At 43.0% G+C, this 18144-nt stretch overlaps 1 protein-coding gene across 1 annotated transcript in view; it reads right to left on the bottom strand.

Moving 5' to 3' along the window:
• Positions 1-460: 460 nt before the first annotated feature.
• MGAT4D (MGAT4 family member D) overlaps positions 461-18144 on the bottom strand; it is a 279960-nt gene continuing 262276 nt past the window's right edge. The window contains exon 15 of the mRNA XM_069743979.1: positions 461-3310. Coding sequence (XP_069600080.1) covers positions 3287-3310 — 24 coding nt within the window. The 3' untranslated portion in view covers positions 461-3286. The remainder of the gene's footprint in view (positions 3311-18144) is intronic.

Raw genomic sequence — 18144 nt, forward strand, 5'->3', positions numbered from 1 at the left:
GATGTTATCCAAAGGTCAAGATTAGTCTCATGTATTCCATATACTGCTTTCATTGAATGCACAACATCACATAAAACCTTTACCAGTCCTTCCCCCATGGGGGGTCTTGGTTCGGGACCTCTATCAAGTAACCACGATGTTACAGAAGGTCATGTACCCTTTCTAATTGAGTACGTGCCACTCTTTACATAGAACTACAAAGCAGGTTGGTTTTTGCAGCAAGTTTGTACAGTAATTGTGCAGATCACATGCAAAACCCCGATACGGTACAATGTCCATGGGGTGGCGTATTCAGTTCTAACCATTTCCATAGTTCGTCCTAGATATGGAAAAATAATAATGTGTCCCAACACCCCATTTTTCTGCACAGGCTGTTGTAATAGCAGCACAGAATCTCACTACTATTTTCTAAATATGAGAATGAACTCTGGTAGGAGACAAATTTAATATGGTGACCACATACTCAAAACATACTTTATTTAAGGCTTACTGGGCTCATCCTGAGCAAAAGAGGCATTCAATATTGTAGTAATCATATTATAAAGTGCAACACATCAGAATGGCAAAATCAAGAAACAATCAATCAAATAATTACATGTTACAAGTTATAACATTTAACCCTTGTGTGCTACCACAGAAGTGTGTCATATAGAGACAGTAATCCCAAGAGTGGAAAGGTACAAGTTCTCATCATCCACAGAAAGCAACATTGCAATCTACACTTGAAGGAAATTTGCAAAGAATTTCCTAACTGGGAGACAGCTTGGTGCCCACAGGTTACACAGCTTCACGCACCTCCTTTATGCAGCGTAATGTCTGAATATTTTCCACATTTATCTCAGTAGTGCACAATAGACGAGTTATGGAGGAATCCAGTGTTTATGGAAAAAGAATTAAAATCAAGATCAAAGATTATCCTACACAACGAAGGCACAAAAACTGCTAAAAAGTAAAAAGGCAAAGACAGGATACAACCCTACACTGTGTATGCCTGTCATCACACAGTGTAACACATACATATATCACAAGACTTCAATAATTCCACATAATCCTAAAAGAAAATCCCTAATATGACGATACAACCCATGCAAACTATTGTGTAAACATTTTCTGTGATACAAGGCACAATTTTCCCAGCGCTATAAGGCAGAGTTCACGCAGTACAGTTCTGACATTTTGTGCAGCCAAAACTAGGACTGGATAAAAAAAAGGTATCCACTTTTATATATGTTTAGGTTCCTTGGCTGATTTTAGCTAAATTAAAAACCCTTTCATAAAAACTGTGCTGTGTGAATAACGCCTAAAACACAGAAAAGATAAAATTATCTAGAAATAAAAACAACGTTCTCATAAGCAGTTCTGGCACTATGGGACTAGCATTACTGACTTACACAGATTTCTGATTTACAGAACTGCTTTCCATTCACTAAAGAGGTAGTTGTGTAATCCAGTCCTCATGGTATAGCCCAAAATGACAGGGATCAGGCTCTACGTGGGCAGCTTAGTCCTAATAATCATACCTTTAATGTCCAAATCCATTGCTGAATATAAGAAATAAGTCCTGATTTCAATATGCCAGTGAGGCGTCTGGTGCACCACTGGAATACAGCGCACCTTCCCATCCACTCATATTCCATGTTCTCTGCCTTTATCCCTTATTAACGGTCAATCAACGCAAAGGAGCCAGAGGATTGGTGGAAAACAAGTAGGTGAGAAGGTGCACTGAAATGCTCGGCCACTCCAATGGTGCCCCCCAAACACCTTATTAGCATTCCTGAATGAGAAACTATTTCAGATAAACGCAGCAATAGATTCTACACTGAAGAGACTCCATTTATCGGCGTTGTTCACACTGGTCTTGACGAGGAGGTGTGTGCTCCCGATTCAGGATACGCCTCTTTATGAATCAGGAGCTTCAGACGAGTAGCGTACACCTCTGTGTGCTCCTCACCACAAATCCTACTGCAGTCCCTGCCGGAGCAAGATTTGTTGGGCATAGCTACACCTCTGCCTACTTTGTCGGAGCTGGGTAAAAATGGCGTGAGTTGCACCGAAATTATGCGACTTTTCAAAGCTTTTTATGAAGCTTTGATGAATCGGGCCCTAAAAGTATGATTTTTATTATGGCTATACTTGGTTTTTAACAGTCATATTGGGAGCACTGGGCAATGTGGTCTTTATTCAAAATGGCACATGGTGGGTATTTTATCCTGCCTGTGGTTTTGGCAGCACTAATCATCAGTTTTCACATAAATAGCCATTTTGCTCTGCAGTTTACATTTAGGAAAGACATTTACATATAAAAATGTTGTTTTACAGTTTTTTACTATTTGTGCGGTTATGATTATGGTACCGATAAGTTCTAACCCATTGGTCACAACACGTGTAAATCCAAATTCTGTTATCTCTAGATTGTTAGCTACAAATGTTAGAACCAGAAGGGACATGTCCTAATTCTCATCCACACCCCGATATCTAGGGAAGAAGGATTGGGCATGTTCAGTTTCAATATGTCCGATCCGTTGCGATTATAAAGGATAAGCTGCCACCAAAAGTGCATGATTTCAGCTTATTCCTTTCCTTTCTCCCTATAGAGACCAATTATTTTTTATCATGAATTCTCCTTTCCTGAGAAGTTTTACAATAGGGAAAAAATATCAAAATGTTTTTTTGGTTGGGAGAGTAGGACAGTAAAGGAAAAAGTCCATTTTAATGTACGGTAACACCTTGGCATTTGAGTCTCCTGGAAGCTTAGTCTGAGATACAAATCTCCAGAATGTCCAGTTCTCATTTCTACAGAACGTACCTCTGTCATCCTCCTCCTTATTCTAGAGACACTCAGCATCACTAAACATTTCGCAGTGATACAGAACATCAGCTCCAGGAATGGTTTTGAAACAGATGGTTTTGAGTGTCCAGTACCTTTTGGATTTTTTTTTTCTACAATTCTAGAATTATAAACTAAGAAAAAAGAATGTAGACAGCTTCAACATTATTAAAGTCCTTTGCTTGCATCCTTTGGTTTGTGCATAAGGCTTGTTGGTATTGATACCAGCATTGAACTAAAAAGTCATTCAAACTTGAAACTACGGTATTTAAAACTTGTCTTTAACCACAAAAAAAAAGAACAATATTAAATATAAATTATCTTCAGCATAAAAAATAGAAGGACATCTGTCTCATTTTCTTCATACGTCCCGTGATGCAATAATCTGCGTAGACTCACTCTCCACCAGCAGAGGGCAGGCTTTCCAAGACTTTAAGGCATCCGTCACAATTAAAACGACTATTTTTTCAACTTGATGAAAATCTAAAATGAAAAAAGGCAAGTATGAAAAAAATACTGCTAGTTACATTTTTAATTTACAAAATATAATATTTTCGAAAATATGAGCCAGCATTGCATTTTTTGAAAGGATATATGCACATGTTTAGTCTCTGCATTTGATTTTTCTGCTGCAAAAACCTGAGTAATGGCAGGAAAAAATAATAACAGAAAAGACTGTATGGAGCTTTTTTTTTTGCATTCATTAGAAGGGTGAAAAACGCTGAAATAAATGGACATGATGCAGATTTGATAAAATGCTTTGAAGGTTCAATACTGCACGGAAAAACTAAGTAGCAAATCTCATTCACTTTACTGGTACTGGAAAGTGCTGCATTGTTTTCTGCAGAAAAAAAACTTGGCAAAAACATGTGGAAACATTAAGTCCATTGTATCATTTCCAGCTCCAAAGAAAAATAAAATTCTATATTTTTTTCTATCTACAAAGACCCGACTAGTCGATATCCAGAATTCCACACACATTTATTAGTGCAAGTAGCTTCTTTAAGGCACCATTCCAGCCAGTCCCTGCCCCCTGTTGGATACTCACTTTGCCAGGGTTTTAATCTGTTTTCACCGCCTCTTCCATCGGTCTCCATAGAAAAGCGACTTGCTGGCTGTTTCAGTGTTTCATGGAGCGGCGTGGAAGACACTTTCCAATACAAGTCTATGAGAGCGTTGTCTGGACTCTCACAGAATTGTATTGAGAGCTTGTGACGTATATTCACAGTCGGAAGCTACTGTTACAAGAAAGGGAAAACACCGGAAGGTGAGAATATGACCAGGGACGGAGGCTTACATTTAAAACAGCTGGAGTCGTGCCTTCAGCCAAGATCCTAGATTCTTGCCTGAACAAACTATTGCACAACATTGCTGCAAACCTGAAAACTACACTGGTGAATAGCATTTGAGATGTCAATAGGTTTCATAATCCTATTTCACCATGTGAAGTATATGAAGTCACAAGAAAACAAATATTAGGAGAATAAATAAAAGTTGTACAGTGGGGGAAATAAGTATTTTATCCCTTGTTGATTTTGTACGTTTGCCCACTGACAAAGACATGAACAGTCTATAATTTTAAGGGTAGGTTAATTTTAACATTGAGAGATAGAATATCAAAAGTAAAATCCAGAAAATCACATTGTATAAATTATATAAATGTATTTGCTTTTTGCAGTGATAAATAATTATTTGATTCCTCTGGCAAACAAGACTTAATATTTGGTGACAAAACCCTTGTTGGCAAGCACAGCAGTCAGACGTTTTTTGTAATTGATGATGAGGTTTGTGTACATATCAGGAGAAATTTTGGTCCACTCCTCTTTGCAGATCATCTGTAAATCATTAAGATTTTGAGGCTGTCGCTTGGCAACGCGGAGCTTCAACTCCCTCCATAAGTTTCCTGTGGGATTAAGGTCTGGAGACTGGCTAGGCCACTCCATGATCTTAATCTTTTCTCGTGACATATTGTACTGTATGACAGTGGTAAAACTTCTTTGATATTACTTGTGTTTATTTGTGAAAAAAAACAAATTTGGTGAAAATGTTGAAAAGTAGACAATTTTTCAACTTTGAATTTTCATGCCCTTAAATCACAGAGATAGGTTACACAAAATACTTAAGTAACATTTCCCACAATTTTGGAACCAACATTTAGGGAGTTATAAGGGTTAAAAGTTGACCAGCGATTTCTTACACAACACTATTTTGTTTTAGAGACCACATCACATGTGAAGTCACCTTGAGGGGTCTATATGATAAAAAAAAGCAAAAAGTGACACCATTCTAAAAACTGCACCCCTCAAGGTGCTCAAAACCACATATAAGAAGTTTATTAATCCTTCAGGTGCTTCACAGGAATTTTTGGAATGTTTTAAAAACAAATGAACATTTAACTTTTTTCACAAACAAATTACTTCAGATCCAATTTGTTTTATTTTACCTAAGGTAATAAGAGAAATTGGATCCAAAAAGTTGTTGTGCATTTTGTCCTGAGTATGCTGATACCCCATATGTGGGGGTAAACCACTGTTTGGGCGCATGGCAGAGTTCGGAAGGGAAGGAGCGCCATTTGACTTTTTCAACGCAGAATTGACTGGAATTGAGATCAGACGCCATGTCGCATTTGCAGAGCCCCTGATGTGCCTAAACAGTGGAAACCCCCCACAAGTGACACCATTTTGTAAACTAGACCACCCAAGGAACTTATCTAGATGTGTGGTGCGCACTTTGAGCCCCCAATTATTTCACTAAAGTTTATAATATAGAGCCATGATAATTAAAAAATCATTTTTTCCCACAAAAATGATCTTTTCACTCCCAATTTTTTATTTTCCCAAGGGTATCTGGAGAAATTGGACCCCAAATATTGTTGTGCCATTTGTCCTGAGTACACTGATACCCCATATGTTGGGGGACCACCGTTTTGGTGCATGGCAGAGCTCGGAAGGGAAGTAGCGCTGTTTTGGAATGCAGACTTTGATGGAATGGTCTGCGGGCGTCACGTTGCATTTGCAGAGTCCCTGATGTACATAAACAGTAGAAACCCCCATAAGTGACCCCATATTGGAAACTAGACCCCCTAAGGAACTTATCTAGATGTGTTGTGAGAACTTTGAACCACCAAGTGTTTCACTAAAGTTTATAACGCAGAGCCGTGAAAATAAAAAATATTTTTTTCCCACAAAAATGATGTTTTAGCCCCCAAATTTTTATTTTCCCAAGTGTAATAGGAGAAATTGGACTGCATAAGGCTGGTTTCACACTTGCGTTTCAAAACGCATGCGTTTAAAAAAAACAAAACGCATGGTGAAAAAAGCATGTAAACGCGTGCAAACGCTGCGCTTTTTTGACGCATGCGTTTTTGCATGTGGTGAAAAAAACGCGGCGTTTTGACGCGTTTACATGCGTTTTTTCATGCGTTTGCGTTTTTTAAACGCATGCAGATAAATGTGTGATAGCTGCAAATCATCAAAATAAAGTAAAAACCCACTATAAACAGAAAGAGCTAGGGTTAGGGTTAGGGATCCTAACTAGTGTTGAGCATTCCGATACCGCAAGTATCGGGTATCGGCCGATACTTGTGGTATCGGAATTCCGATGCCGAATTCCGATACTTCCCGCGTATCGGATACCGGAATCGGAAGTTCCCGAAATTCAAACAGCACGCAGCAGCCAATGAGGAATGAATTGAAGTGTGGGCATATCCTGTTTAGCATGGTGGGCATGTAACTACTGGCAAGGCTGTGATTGGATGCTGAAATGATGTCACTCAGCACTATAAAAAAACGCTGCCGCCATTTTGCGCTCACTCTGCTGTGATTTCAGTTAGTGACAGGACGCTGTGTTCTAACTGAGGGCCAGTTGAGATAGCTGATTGCTTTATTTTCCTTTCCAAAGGCTAATTTAGCAAAACGCTGTGTGTTCTTCACTGTTCACCTTGCTCTTGCCTTGCAGCGCTGTTTTAACAGCGTTCTGCAAGGTCTGTGTGTGTGTGTGCAGCTCACTCTGTAGTCTGTGTGCAGCCATATACCCGGTTGTATTCAGCTCAGGGGGGTTCACACTGCCTCACACAGTTGTCCTTTTTTGCTCATAGTGCAGCCTGCTGCACATTTTTTCTCAAATTTCCTATTAGTGTTTTTCCACCCGTCTCCAGCTAAATTGTGGAAAAACACTACATAGGATAACCTAGAGGGGGGTTTTTGGGCCTTGCAGCGCCGTTTACGGCTGTCTGCACGGTCTCGGTGTGAGCGCAGCTCGCCCTGTAGTCTGTGTGCAGCCATAGCCGGTTGGATTCAGCTCAGGGTTCGTTACTGCCTCATACCTTGAAAAAATTTTTCCTTTTTTTCAAATAGAGCAGCCTGTTTAAAATTTAAAAAAAAAATTCCTATTAGTGTTTTTCCACCCGTCTCCAGCTAAATAGTGGAAAAACACTACATAGGATAACCTAGAGGAGGGTTTTTGGGCCTTGCAGCGCCGTTTACGGCTGTCTGCACGGTCCCCGTGTGAGTTAAACTTGCTCTGTAGTCCGATTTGCAGAAAAAAAAAAAAGTAAAGTTCACCAAACACCACTTAACACTTGTGTAGGCCACATTTGAAAAATAATAAAGTTTAGTCCACACTTTACAACATTAGTGTTTCTTACACCTGTTAGGAGGAGCATTTCAGGAATAAGCACACTAAGGCCTTAGTACTTTTCTGCTTATCTTTATCTGTCAACCAAGATGAAGAGGGCAGGGAGTAAGGCACGTGGGCGTGGGCGCGGAGCAGGGAGAGGACGTGGTGATTCTGTGCCTGCTGCGGCCACCGGTGACTCGTCGTCACTCAGTTTCAGCAGGGAACAGTCCTTCATGCGCAGCTTTGTCGGAGAGCGCCGTGCACCGCTGCTGCGTGAAGATCAAATTGAAGCCGTTGTCGGGTGGATGGCAGCTAACGCCTCGGCATCGACTTCAGTTAGTGCCACATCCTCTCAGGCACAGAGCACTGGAGAGCAGCCATCTGTCTCTTCACCACCTGCCAAATTGGCCAGGCAGTCAGAGAGCCCAGGACAGGAGCCGTCTCTACTTCTGTTCTCTGAATCTAACATAGTAACATAGTAACATAGTTAGTAAGGCCGAAAAAAGACATTTGTCCAACCAGTCCAGCCTATATTCCATCATAATAAATACCCAGATATACGTCCTTCTACAGAACCTAATAATTGTATGATACAATATTGTTCTGCTCCAGGAAGACATCCAGGCCTCTCTTGAACCCCTCGACTGAGTTCGCCATCACCACCTCCTCAGGCAAGCAATTCCAGATTCTCACTGCCCTAACAGTAAAGAATCCTCTTCTATGTTGGTGGAAAAACCTTCTCTCCTCCAGACGCAAAGAATGCCCCCTTGTGCCCGTCACCTTCCTTGGTATAAACAGATCCTGAGCGAGATATTTGTATTGTCCCCTTATATACTTATACATGGTTATTAGATCGCCCCTCAGTCGTCTTTTTTCTAGACTAAATAATCCTAATTTCGCTAATCTATCTGGGTATTGTAGTTCTCCCATCCCCTTTATTAATTTTGTTGCCCTCCTTTGTACTCTCTCTAGTTCCATTATATCCTTCCTGAGCACCGGTGCCCAAAACTGGACACAGTACTCCATGTGCGGTCTAACTAGGGATTTGTACAGAGGCAGTATAATGCTCTCATCATGTGTATCCAGACCTCTTTTAATGCACCCCATGATCCTGTTTGCCTTGGCAGCTGCTGCCTGGCACTGGCTGCTCCAGGTAAGTTTATCATTAACTAGGATCCCCAAGTCCTTCTCCCTGTCAGATTTACCCAGTGGTTTCCCGTTCAGTGTGTAATGGTGATATTGATTCCCTCTTCCCATGTGTATAACCTTACATTTATCATTGTTAAACCTCATCTGCCACCTTTCAGCCCAAGTTTCCAACTTATCCAGATCCATCTGTAGCAGAATACTATCTTCTCTTGTATTAACTGCTTTACATAGTTTTGTATCATCTGCAAATATCGATATTTTACTGTGTAAACCTTCTACCAGATCATTAATGAATATGTTGAAGAGAACAGGTCCCAATACTGACCCCTGCGGTACCCCACTGGTCACAGCGACCCAGTTAGAGACTATACCATTTATAACCACCCTCTGCTTTCTATCACTAAGCCAGTTACTAACCCATTTACACACATTTTCCCCCAGACCAAGCATTCTCATTTTGTGTACCAACCTCTTGTGCGGCACGGTATCAAACGCTTTGGAAAAATCGAGATATACCACGTCCAATGACTCACCGTGGTCCAGTCTATAGCTTACCTCTTCATAAAAACTGATTAGATTGGTTTGACAGGAGCGATTTCTCATAAACCCATGCTGATATGGAGTTAAACAGTTATTCTCATTGAGATAATCCAGAATAACATCCCTAAGAAACCCTTCAAATATTTTACCAACAATAGAGGTTAGACTTACTGGCCTATAATTTCCAGGTTCACTTTTAGAGCCCTTTTTGAATATTGGCACCACATTTGCTATGCGCCAGTCCTGCGGAACAGACCCCGTCGCTATAGAGTCACTAAAAATAAGAAATAATGGTCTCCCTAAGCTAGAAGATCGTTGGGTACAGCCGGGACCAGCTGCTTCGAAAGCATCACCAAACCAGGGATTCAAGCTTCAGGAGGCTAATTTGCATATTCCAGGTGCCTTCTGGGAGAAGCGAAGTCTCCCTAAGCTAGAAGATCGTTGGGTACAGCCGGGACCAGCTGCTTCGAAAGCATCACCAAACCAGGGATTCAAGCTTCAGGAGGCTAATTTGCATATTCCAGGTGCCTTCTGGGAGAAGCGAAGTCTCCCTAAGCTAGAAGATCGTTGGGTACAGCCGGGACCAGCTGCTTCGAAAGCATCACCAAACCAGGGATTCAAGCTTCAGGAGGCTAATTTGCATATTCCAGGTGCCTTCTGGGAGAAGCGAAGTCTCCCTAAGCTAGAAGATCGTTGGGTACAGCCGGGACCAGCTGCTTCGAAAGCATCACCAAACCAGGGATTCAAGCTTCAGGAGGCTAATTTGCATATTCCAGGTGCCTTCTGGGAGAAGCGAAGTCTCCCTAAGCTAGAAGATCGTTGGGTACAGCCGGGACCAGCTGCTTCGAAAGCATCACCAAACCAGGGATTCAAGCTTCAGGAGGCTAATTTGCATATTCCAGGTGCCTTCTGGGAGAAGCGAAGTCTCCCTAAGCTAGAAGATCGTTGGGTACAGCCGGGACCAGCTGCTTCGAAAGCATCACCAAACCAGGGATTCAAGCTTCAGGAGGCTAATTTGCATATTCCAGGTGCCTTCTGGGAGAAGCGAAGTCTCCCTAAGCTAGAAGATCGTTGGGTACAGCCGGGACCAGCTGCTTCGAAAGCATCACCAAACCAGGGATTTAAGCTTCAGGAGGCTAATTTGCATATTCCAGGTGCCTTCTGGGAGAAGCGAAGTCTCCCTAAGCTAGAAGATCGTTGGGTACAGCCGGGACCAGCTGCTTCGAAAGCATCACCAAACCAGGGATTCAAGCTTCAGGAGGCTAATTTGCATATTCCAGGTGCCTTCTGGGAGAAGCGAAGTCTCCCTAAGCTAGAAGATCGTTGGGTACAGCCGGGACCAGCTGCTTCGAAAGCATCACCAAACCAGGGATTCAAGCTTCAGGAGGCTAATTTGCATATTCCAGGTGCCTTCTGGGAGAAGCGAAGTCTCCCTAAGCTAGAAGATCGTTGGGTACAGCCGGGACCAGCTGCTTCGAAAGCATCACCAAACCAGGGATTCAAGCTTCAGGAGGCTAATTTGCATATTCCAGGTGCCTTCTGGGAGAAGCGAAGTCTCCCTAAGCTAGAAGATCGTTGGGTACAGCCGGGACCAGCTGCTTCGAAAGCATCACCAAACCAGGGATTCAAGCTTCAGGAGGCTAATTTGCATATTCCAGGTGCCTTCTGGGAGAAGCGAAGTCTCCCTAAGCTAGAAGATCGTTGGGTACAGCCGGGACCAGCTGCTTCGAAAGCATCACCAAACCAGGGATTCAAGCTTCAGGAGGCTAATTTGCATATTCCAGGTGCCTTCTGGGAGAAGCGAAGTCTCCCTAAGCTAGAAGATCGTTGGGTACAGCCGGGACCAGCTGCTTCGAAAGCATCACCAAACCAGGGATTCAAGCTTCAGGAGGCTAATTTGCATATTCCAGGTGCCTTCTGGGAGAAGCGAAGTCTCCCTAAGCTAGAAGATCGTTGGGTACAGCCGGGACCAGCTGCTTCGAAAGCATCACCAAACCAGGGATTCAAGCTTCAGGAGGCTAATTTGCATATTCCAGGTGCCTTCTGGGAGAAGCGAAGTCTCCCTAAGCTAGAAGATCGTTGGGTACAGCCGGGACCAGCTGCTTCGAAAGCATCACCAAACCAGGGATTCAAGCTTCAGGAGGCTAATTTGCATATTCCAGGTGCCTTCTGGGAGAAGCGAAGTCTCCCTAAGCTAGAAGATCGTTGGGTACAGCCGGGACCAGCTGCTTCGAAAGCATCACCAAACCAGGGATTCAAGCTTCAGGAGGCTAATTTGCATATTCCAGGTGCCTTCTGGGAGAAGCGAAGTCTCCCTAAGCTAGAAGATCGTTGGGTACAGCCGGGACCAGCTGCTTCGAAAGCATCACCAAACCAGGGATTCAAGCTTCAGGAGGCTAATTTGCATATTCCAGGTGCCTTCTGGGAGAAGCGAAGTCTCCCTAAGCTAGAAGATCGTTGGGTACAGCCGGGACCAGCTGCTTCGAAAGCATCACCAAACCAGGGATTCAAGCTTCAGGAGGCTAATTTGCATATTCCAGGTGCCTTCTGGGAGAAGCGAAGTCTCCCTAAGCTAGAAGATCGTTGGGTACAGCCGGGACCAGCTGCTTCGAAAGCATCACCAAACCAGGGATTCAAGCTTCAGGAGGCTAATTTGCATATTCCAGGTGCCTTCTGGGAGAAGCGAAGTCTCCCTAAGCTAGAAGATCGTTGGGTACAGCCGGGACCAGCTGCTTCGAAAGCATCACCAAACCAGGGATTCAAGCTTCAGGAGGCTAATTTGCATATTCCAGGTGCCTTCTGGGAGAAGCGAAGTCTCCCTAAGCTAGAAGATCGTTGGGTACAGCCGGGACCAGCTGCTTCGAAAGCATCACCAAACCAGGGATTCAAGCTTCAGGAGGCTAATTTGCATATTCCAGGTGCCTTCTGGGAGAAGCGAAGTCTCCCTAAGCTAGAAGATCGTTGGGTACAGCCGGGACCAGCTGCTTCGAAAGCATCACCAAACCAGGGATTCAAGCTTCAGGAGGCTAATTTGCATATTCCAGGTGCCTTCTGGGAGAAGCGAAGTCTCCCTAAGCTAGAAGATCGTTGGGTACAGCCGGGACCAGCTGCTTCGAAAGCATCACCAAACCAGGGATTCAAGCTTCAGGAGGCTAATTTGCATATTCCAGGTGCCTTCTGGGAGAAGCGAAGTCTCCCTAAGCTAGAAGATCGTTGGGTACAGCCGGGACCAGCTGCTTCGAAAGCATCACCAAACCAGGGATTCAAGCTTCAGGAGGCTAATTTGCATATTCCAGGTGCCTTCTGGGAGAAGCGAAGTCTCCCTAAGCTAGAAGATCGTTGGGTACAGCCGGGACCAGCTGCTTCGAAAGCATCACCAAACCAGGGATTCAAGCTTCAGGAGGCTAATTTGCATATTCCAGGTGCCTTCTGGGAGAAGCGAAGTCTCCCTAAGCTAGAAGATCGTTGGGTACAGCCGGGACCAGCTGCTTGGCAAGAATCACCAAACCGAATTTTTGCCTGTAGGACATTATTGCAAGAGAGCTTGGCTGAGTAGATTACACAAGAAGGAAAACACACAGCAAGTCAGCAGGATCTAGGAGCAACATGGCAGATGTGACAACCTACATGGTGAGCTGCAGCATGTGCTACATGTTCACAGATCGACCAGAAGAAGAATCCAATTTCACCTGTCAGAAGTGTAGACTAGTGGCCCTTTTAGAAGAAAAGGTGCGGGGTCTGGAAGAAAGAATAGCAACTTTGAAACTCATCAAAGAGAATGAAGACTTTCTAGACAGAACAGAAGCATCTCTACTGGTCACAGAAGGTGCAAAAAGTGTCAGAGAACCTCCAAAAGCAGATGAGTGGAAGCATGTGACCAAAAGAAGCAAGAAGACCATGGAGAAATCACCAACCACACAACTGAAGAACCGATATCAAATCTTTGTAGAGGATGAAGATGGCACACCTAAGAATGAAGCAATACCAGCAAGCAAAAAAGAAAAGGGCACACAGCAACAAGTGACAGCAAAAAGTACAGCCAAGAAGCAACGAAGAGTGGTGGTGGTGGGAGACTCACTACTGAGAGGCACCGAAGCAGCCATCTGCAGACCGGACATAACTGCAAGAGAAGTATGCTGCCTTCCAGGTGCGATGATCAAGGATGTGACCGATAGGATACCAAAGCTCTTCAGCTCCAAGGACGTCCACCCATTTCTTCTGATACATGTTGGCACCAATGACACGGCAAGGAAGGACCTACCGACAATCTGCAAGGACTTTGAAGAGTTGGGGAAGAAAGTAAAGGAACTGGATGCACAGGTAGTTTTTTCTTCTATCCTTCCAGTAGACGGGCATGGCACCAGGAGATGGAACAGGATCCTTGATGAAAAACAACTGGCTAAGACGATGGTGCAGACAACAAGGATTTGGATTCCTGGACCACGGTGTGAATTACTGGTATGATGGACTCCTCGCCAGAGACGGACTACACCTCAACAAACCTGGGAAACACACATTCGCCAGAAGACTCGCTACACTCATCAGGAGGGCGTTAAACTAGAAGAAGAGGGGACGGGAAGAAAAACATTAGACTCGAACAAAGACGACCCAGGAAAACATACTCAGAAGGGAGGTAAGAACATTTCTAAAACAATCCACAGTGAGGAGATTGGAACAAAACAAAATCCTCTAAACTGCATGCTCGCAAACGCCAGAAGCCTGACAAACAAGATGGAAGAACTAGAAGCAGAAATATCTACAGGTAACTTTGACATAGTGGGAATAACCGAGACATGGTTAGATGAAAGCTATGACTGGGCAGTTAACTTACAGGGTTACAGTCTGTTTAGAAAGGATCGTAAAAATCGGAGAGGAGGAGGGGTTTGTCTCTATGTAAAGTCTTGTCTAAAGTCCACTTTAAGGGAGGATATTAGCGAAGGGAATGAGGATGTCGAGTCCATATGGGTTGAAATTCATGGAGGGAAAAATGGTAACAAAATTCTCATTGGGGTCTGTTACAAACCCCCAAATATAACAGAAAGCATGGAAAGTCTACTTCTAAAGCAGATAGATGAAGCTGCAACCCATAATGAGGTCCTGGTTATGGGGGACTTTAACTACCCGGATATTAACTGGGAAACAGAAACCTGTGAAACCCATAAAGGCAACAGGTTTCTGCTAATAACCAAGAAAAATTATCTTTCACAATTGGTGCAGAATCCAACCAGAGGAGCAGCACTTTTAGACCTAATACTATCTAATAGACCTGACAGAATAACAAATCTGCAGGTGGTTGGGCATTTAGGAAATAGCGACCACAATATTGTGCAGTTTCACCTGTCTTTCACTAGGGGGACTTGTCAGGGAGTCACAAAAACATTGAACTTTAGGAAGGCAAAGTTTGAACAGCTTAGAGATGCCCTTAATCTGGTAGACTGGGACAATATCCTCAGAAATGAGAATACAGATAATAAATGGGAAATGTTTAAGAACATCCTAAATAGGCAGTGTAAGCGGTTTATACCTTGTGGGAATAAAAGGACTAGAAATAGGAAAAACCCAATGTGGCTAAACAAAGAAGTAAGACAGGCAATTAACAGTAAAAAGAAAGCATTTGCACTACTAAAGCAGGATGGCACCATTGAAGCTCTAAAAAACTATAGGGAGAAAAATACTTTATCTAAAAAACTAATTAAAGCTGCCAAAAAGGAAACAGAGAAGCACATTGCTAAGGAGAGTAAAACTAATCCCAAACTGTTCTTCAACTATATCAATAGTAAAAGAATAAAAACTGAAAATGTAGGCCCCTTAAAAAATAGTGAGGAAAGAATGGTTGTAGATGATGAGGAAAAAGCTAACATATTAAACACCTTCTTCTCCACGGTATTCACGGTGGAAAATGAAATGCTAGGTGAAATCCCAAGAAACAATGAAAACCCTATATTAAGGGTCACCAATCTAACCCAAGAAGAGGTGCGAAACCGGCTAAATAAGATTAAAATAGATAAATCTCCGGGTCCGGATGGCATACACCCACGAGTACTAAGAGAACTAAGTAATGTAATAGATAAACCATTATTTCTTATTTTTAGGGACTCTATAGCGACAGGGTCTGTTCCGCAGGATTGGCGCATAGCAAATGTGGTGCCAATATTCAAAAAGGGCTCTAAAAGTGAACCTGGAAATTATAGGCCAGTAAGTCTAACCTCTATTGTTGGTAAAATATTTGAAGGGTTTCTGAGGGATGTTATTCTGGATTATCTCAATGAGAATAACTGTTTAACTCCATATCAGCATGGGTTTATGAGAAATCGCTCCTGTCAAACCAATCTAATCAGTTTTTATGAAGAGGTAAGCTATAGGCTGGACCACGGTGAGTCATTGGACGTGGTATATCTCGATTTTTCCAAAGCGTTTGATACCGTGCCGCACAAGAGGTTGGTACACAAAATGAGAATGCTTGGTCTGGGGGAAAATGTGTGTAAATGGGTTAGTAACTGGCTTAGTGATAGAAAGCAGAGGGTGGTTATAAATGGTATAGTCTCTAACTGGGTCGCTGTGACCAGTGGGGTACCGCAGGGGTCAGTATTGGGACCTGTTCTCTTCAACATATTCATTAATGATCTGGTAGAAGGTTTACACAGTAAAATATCGATATTTGCAGATGATACAAAACTATGTAAAGCAGTTAATACAAGAGAAGATAGTATTCTGCTACAGATGGATCTGGATAAGTTGGAAACTTGGGCTGAAAGGTGGCAGATGAGGTTTAACAATGATAAATGTAAGGTTATACACATGGGAAGAAGGAATCAATATTACCATTACACACTGAATGGGAAACCACTGGGTAAATCTGACAGGGAGAAGGACTTGGGGATCCTAGTTAATGATAAACTTACCTGGAGCAGCCAGTGCCAGGCAGCAGCTGCCGAGGCAAACAGGATCATGGGGTGCATTAAAAGAGGTCTGGATACACATGATGAGAGCATTATACTGCCTCTGTACAAATCCCTAGTTAGACCGCACATGGAGTACTGTGTCCAGTTTTGGTCACCGGTGCTCAGGAAGGATATAATGGAACTAGAGAGAGTACAAAGGAGGGCAACAAAAATAATAAAGGGGATGGGAGAACTACAATACCCAGATAGATTAGCGAAATTAGGATTATTTAGTCTAGAAAAAAGACGACTGAGGGGCGATCTAATAACCATGTATAAGTATATAAGGGGACAATACAAATATCTCGCTGAGGATCTGTTTATACCAAGAAAGGTGACGGGCACAAGGGGGCATTCTTTGCGTCTGGAGGAGAGAAGGTTTTTCCACCAACATAGAAGAGGATTCTTTACTGTTAGGGCAGTGAGAATCTGGAATTGCTTGCCTGAGGAGGTGGTGATGGCGAACTCAGTCGAGGGGTTCAAGAGAGGCCTGAATGTCTTCCTGGAGCAGAACAATATTGTACCATACAATTAGGTTCTGTAGAAGGACGTAGATCTGGGGATTTATTATGATGGAATATAGGCTGAACTGGATGGACAAATGTCTTTTTTCGGCCTTACTAACTATGTTACTATGTTACTATGTTACTATGCTTTGGCGCTTTTATACAATAAAAACTATTTTATATAAAAAATAACTTATTTTTGTATTGCTTTATTCTTAGGGCTATAACTTTCACTGATGATGCTGTATGGCAGCTTGTTTTTTGCGGGACAAGATGACGTTTTCAGCGGTACCATGGTTATTTATATCTGTCTTTTTGATCGCATGTTATTCCACTTTTTGTTCGGTGGTATGATGATAAAGCATTGCTTTTTCGCTTTTTTTTTTTTACGGTGTTCACTGAAGGGGTTAACTAGTGGGACAGTTTTATAGGCCGGGTCTTTACGTACGCGGCAATACTAAATATGTGTATTTTTATTGATTTTTTTTTTATTTACATAAAGAAATGTATTTATTGAAACAATATTTTTTTTCTTTATTTAGGATTTTTTTTTATATTTTTACACAGTGTAATTTTATTTAATTTAATTTTTTTTTTACTTTGTCCCAGGGTGGGACATCACTTGTCGCTGATCTGACACTTTGCATAGCACTGTGTCAGATCAGCGATCTGATAGGCAGTGCTGGAGGCTTGCCGGCGCCTGCTCTCAGCAGGCGCTTGCAAGCCAACACCCTGCAGGACCTGGAAGGACACCCACGGCCATCTTGGATCCGGGGCCTGCAGAGAGAACGTAGGAGACTCTCGGAACAATGCAATCACATCAAGTTGTTCTGAGGGTCTCAGGGAAGCACGCAGGGAGCCCCCTCACTGCGCGATGCTTCCATATGCCACCGGAACGTTGCGATCATGTTTGATCGCACTGTTCCAGGGGTAAATGTGCCGGGAGCGGTCCGTGCCCAGGCCACCTCGACAGGATAGTCCGTCAGATGTCAGAAAGGGGTTCATGTCCTGGCGGAGGGAAGGAGGTTGTCACTCAGGATTTTACGGTACATGGCTCCATCCATTCTCCCACTGATGCGGTGACGTAGTCCTGTGCCCTTAGAAGAAAAACACCCCGAAAACATAATGTTTCCACCTCCATGCTTGACAGTGGGGATGGTGTTCTTTGGGTCATAGGCAGCATTTCTCTTCCTCCAAACACGGCGAGTTGAGTTCATGCCAAGGAGCTCAATTTTTGTCTTATCTGACCACAGCACTTTCTCCCAATCACTCACAGAATCATCCAGGTGTTCATTGGCAATCTTCAGACGGGTTTGCACATGTGTCTTCTTGAGCAGGGGGACCTTACGGGCACTGCGGGATTTTAAACCTTTACGGTGTAATGTGTTACCAATGGTTTTCTTGGTGACTGTGGTCCCAGCTGCCTTGATATAATTAACAAGTTTTCCCGTGTAGTTTTAGGCTGATCTCTCACCTTCGTCATGATCAAGGACACCCCATGAGGTGAGATTATGCATGGTGCCCCAGATCAATGTCAATTCACAGTCATTTTGTATTTCTTCTA

The sequence above is a fragment of the Ranitomeya imitator genome, chromosome 1, assembly GCF_032444005.1.
Source record: "Ranitomeya imitator isolate aRanImi1 chromosome 1, aRanImi1.pri, whole genome shotgun sequence".
NCBI lineage: Eukaryota > Metazoa > Chordata > Amphibia > Anura > Dendrobatidae > Ranitomeya > Ranitomeya imitator.